Genomic DNA, 3,012 nt, shown 5'->3' with positions numbered 1-3,012 from the left:
TTATAGCATTAAAAAATAGTTCTTTTAAGTATTTTATAACGATTTTAACAATTTTTTAATATAAAATATATTTTATGTTTCTTAAAAATAATAATTTTTTTTATTCTAAGAATTATATTAAATAACATAAAAAATTTACTTTTAATATTTAAAAAAATTTTATTTTTTATGTTGTGCGTGAGCGGAAGAAGGATCGAAATTAGAGGCACGTGATCGGGGCTTATCTCAAAGTCAGTTTAGTTTCTATATATACAAGTATATTTACATATAACACAGTTATTTACAAGAAGTTTAAGAATCCGCGAAACGCGGCTTTGATTCCTCGAAAGGCGACGCTTATTCCGCGAGCCACGGTTATCGTCGCGCGAACTGTTCAGCGAGACACGGATCGAGCCGTCGTCGAGACTTTACGAGTAACGAATCGCTTTTTCGAAAAACGCTTCATTTGCCACGCGTCACGCATCCCCGGCAACGGGCCGAATAATTAGCCTGAACAATCGGTCGCCGACCCACTGACTTGTCCTTCGATTTACTCGTCGAATTTCGGAGTCGGCAACCGATCAGCTGTTTTCGCCGTAGTCATGTGCTCCGTCCCTAATGTTTACGTCGCGCGCTAAGACAAAAGAGACAGAGCAAGTACGCGTGGAAAAACAACCGATCGCTTCTCGGCTTCTCGAGGATTTCTGGAATAACGACGGTAGTTCCCGAAACAATGCTAGGCTTAAGCGAGAATTCTCCTCGCGATTATTCACGGGGGACTACGGTTCGATCGCGAACAATGTTAAGAGTTTAATAAAAAAAATATTCACATTTCATTATTTCATCATCAGTCGCGTTTGATAAAAATGTACCGTAAAATTTTTGCATTAAGTTTCCGGAAAACCCACTATTAATACAATAAAAAAATAAAAAGCTTTTAAAAGTAAAAATAATATATTATAAGTGAGCACTTACTCGTCTGTCGATGTACCAGCACCCTGAATTGTCGTGGAAGTAACAGGAACATACGATTCGGAACTCTCCCCAGAAACTTCCGGTGCATTATCGCATTCCGCTGCACTTTCCTGTTGCTCGAGATTTGGAAAATTATGAGGTATTTTAATCGCTGTGAATAACTTGTAGCACTGCGAGTGATATCCTTTATTTAATTAATTTTCAGCCGAAAGTTCAACATTATCGTACGTTGTCTGTGATTTCCTGAGGACTGGTTTGCTCCGACGATACTCCAAAACCGTAAGGCATTTTTTTATTGTCACTGGCGTAAATTTCACAATTTTTCCAAGTTTATTTTGTCCACAAAATACACATTTTAGAGTATCATCACTCATCGTCGTATTAGATAATTACTAACACAAATATTATAATATTTAAACAGACAAACAAGCTAGAGCGTTGTACTGCCACGAACGCGTGTGATCAGCTGTGATGGTGTCATGGCGACGGAAAGTAGTGTGGGGACAGTGCGAGAGAGTAAGAGATCGAGAAAAAGTGAAAGGGAAATAGAGGCGTGGAGTGGGGAATACATGCTTCACTACAGCTGCACGCACTAAACTTTTCTGACGATTTGTGCTGCTTCGGCTTGTGGAAATCGGCAGATTATATTTTTTCCGTTATTCTTGAATTATTTCCTTCAAAATAAAAAAAAATTCGACCGCGCTCGAGAATGTCAAAGTGACGTTTTTTTTTTGCAAGTTCGTGACCCTCCCACTCCCTTACGTCACGCTCAAATCGTCAGATTATTGAAATGCACACTTTTCAGCATGTTATTAACCCACCTTACCTTAATCTGACGCGCTCGAGTATTTCTAACGATCGATTTTTTTTTACTATTCTGATCGGCTGCCCTAGACGCGCGATTCTATATTAAGGGCTTATATATAGTGGAGGTACTCAACAGGGTGCAAGGTATCCCCCTATATGTTAATCTGTCGCGCTCGAGTAAATCCCAAAATCCCCTCTTGGGCTCCCCTACTACAAGGGATGGATCTGTGTGTTCGTCTGCTTCTCCACCTCCGCAATTCACCTCGAAGTAGTCAGTGACTACTCATCAGACGGATTCATAGCAGCCTTCCGAAGATTTTCAGCGAGAAGGGGAATTGCTCAGACCATGTACTCGGACTGCGGGACAACTTTCATTGGAGCAGACGCCGCGCTTAAAAAAATGTTCGTCCAAGGCGCTCAAGAGCATCAACGGATTGCTCAAGTTTTGCAACTGGACGGCATAAGATGGGAGTTCAACCCACCAGGTGCTCCACACATGAGAGGCAAGTGGGAGGCGGTTGTAAAGTCCGTGAAGTTTTATTTGAGACGGACCATCGGGGAGACTCTACTCACGACGGAAGAACTAACAACGTTGCTTACGCAAATCGAAGCCATTCTCAACTCAAGGCCTTTGGAACCGTTGAGCGACGACCCTGAAGACGTCTCAGCGCTCACCCCAGGTCATTTTCTCATTGGAGGTCCACTCACTACCATACCCGAGCCATCTCTGATCGACCTGGCAACCTCGCGACTATCTCGGTGGCAGCTCATCCAACAGCATGTTCAACATTTTTGGGCACAATGGTCGGCTCATTATCTGCAACGCCAGCAGGCGATATCCAAGTGGCATCATCCTAACAACAACATCAAGGTGGGTTCTATCGTGCTGATCACCGACGAACGCTCTCCACCGTGCAAATGGCCACTCGCAAGAGTAACGGCTTTGCACCCCGGAAAGGATGGACTTACTAGGGTGGTTACCCTCAAGACGGCCACCACGATGCTCACCCGGCCAATTGCCAAGCTACCCATTTCATCAGGATAAAGGATCACGAGTAAGGAATCATCAACAAGGTTGCTGATGGCGGGCGGAATGTTCGAGATTTTGCTATCGCGTTGCGCCATCTCATCAGATGGCAGCATCAATCGGGTATCGACAGGCCGGATCGACGCGGCAGCTTGCGCAAGCACGGGCGCGCTCATCGCGAACTTCTCCCTCGCGCCAGAGAGAAAAACATGTCCGCGCTGTGA

At 44.0% G+C, this 3,012-nt stretch overlaps 1 protein-coding gene across 1 annotated transcript; it reads left to right on the top strand.

Annotated features, from left to right (window-relative positions):
* Nucleotides 1-2,107: 2,107 nt before the first annotated feature.
* LOC139779476 (uncharacterized) lies at nucleotides 2,108-2,806 on the top strand. The gene has a single exon (XM_071717846.1). The coding sequence runs from the start codon at nucleotides 2,108-2,110 to the stop codon at nucleotides 2,804-2,806; it is 699 nt and encodes a 232-aa protein (XP_071573947.1).
* Nucleotides 2,807-3,012: the final 206 nt, after the last annotated feature.

Source organism: Temnothorax nylanderi, unplaced genomic scaffold (assembly GCF_030848795.1).
Source record: "Temnothorax nylanderi isolate EJ_2023f unplaced genomic scaffold, tnyl_v1.0 TNYL_tig0227_pilon, whole genome shotgun sequence".
In the NCBI taxonomy this organism is placed as follows: Eukaryota; Metazoa; Arthropoda; class Insecta; order Hymenoptera; family Formicidae; genus Temnothorax; species Temnothorax nylanderi.
The sequence above is the reverse complement of the archived record's forward strand: the minus strand, read 5'-3'. Positions and strand labels throughout refer to the sequence as shown.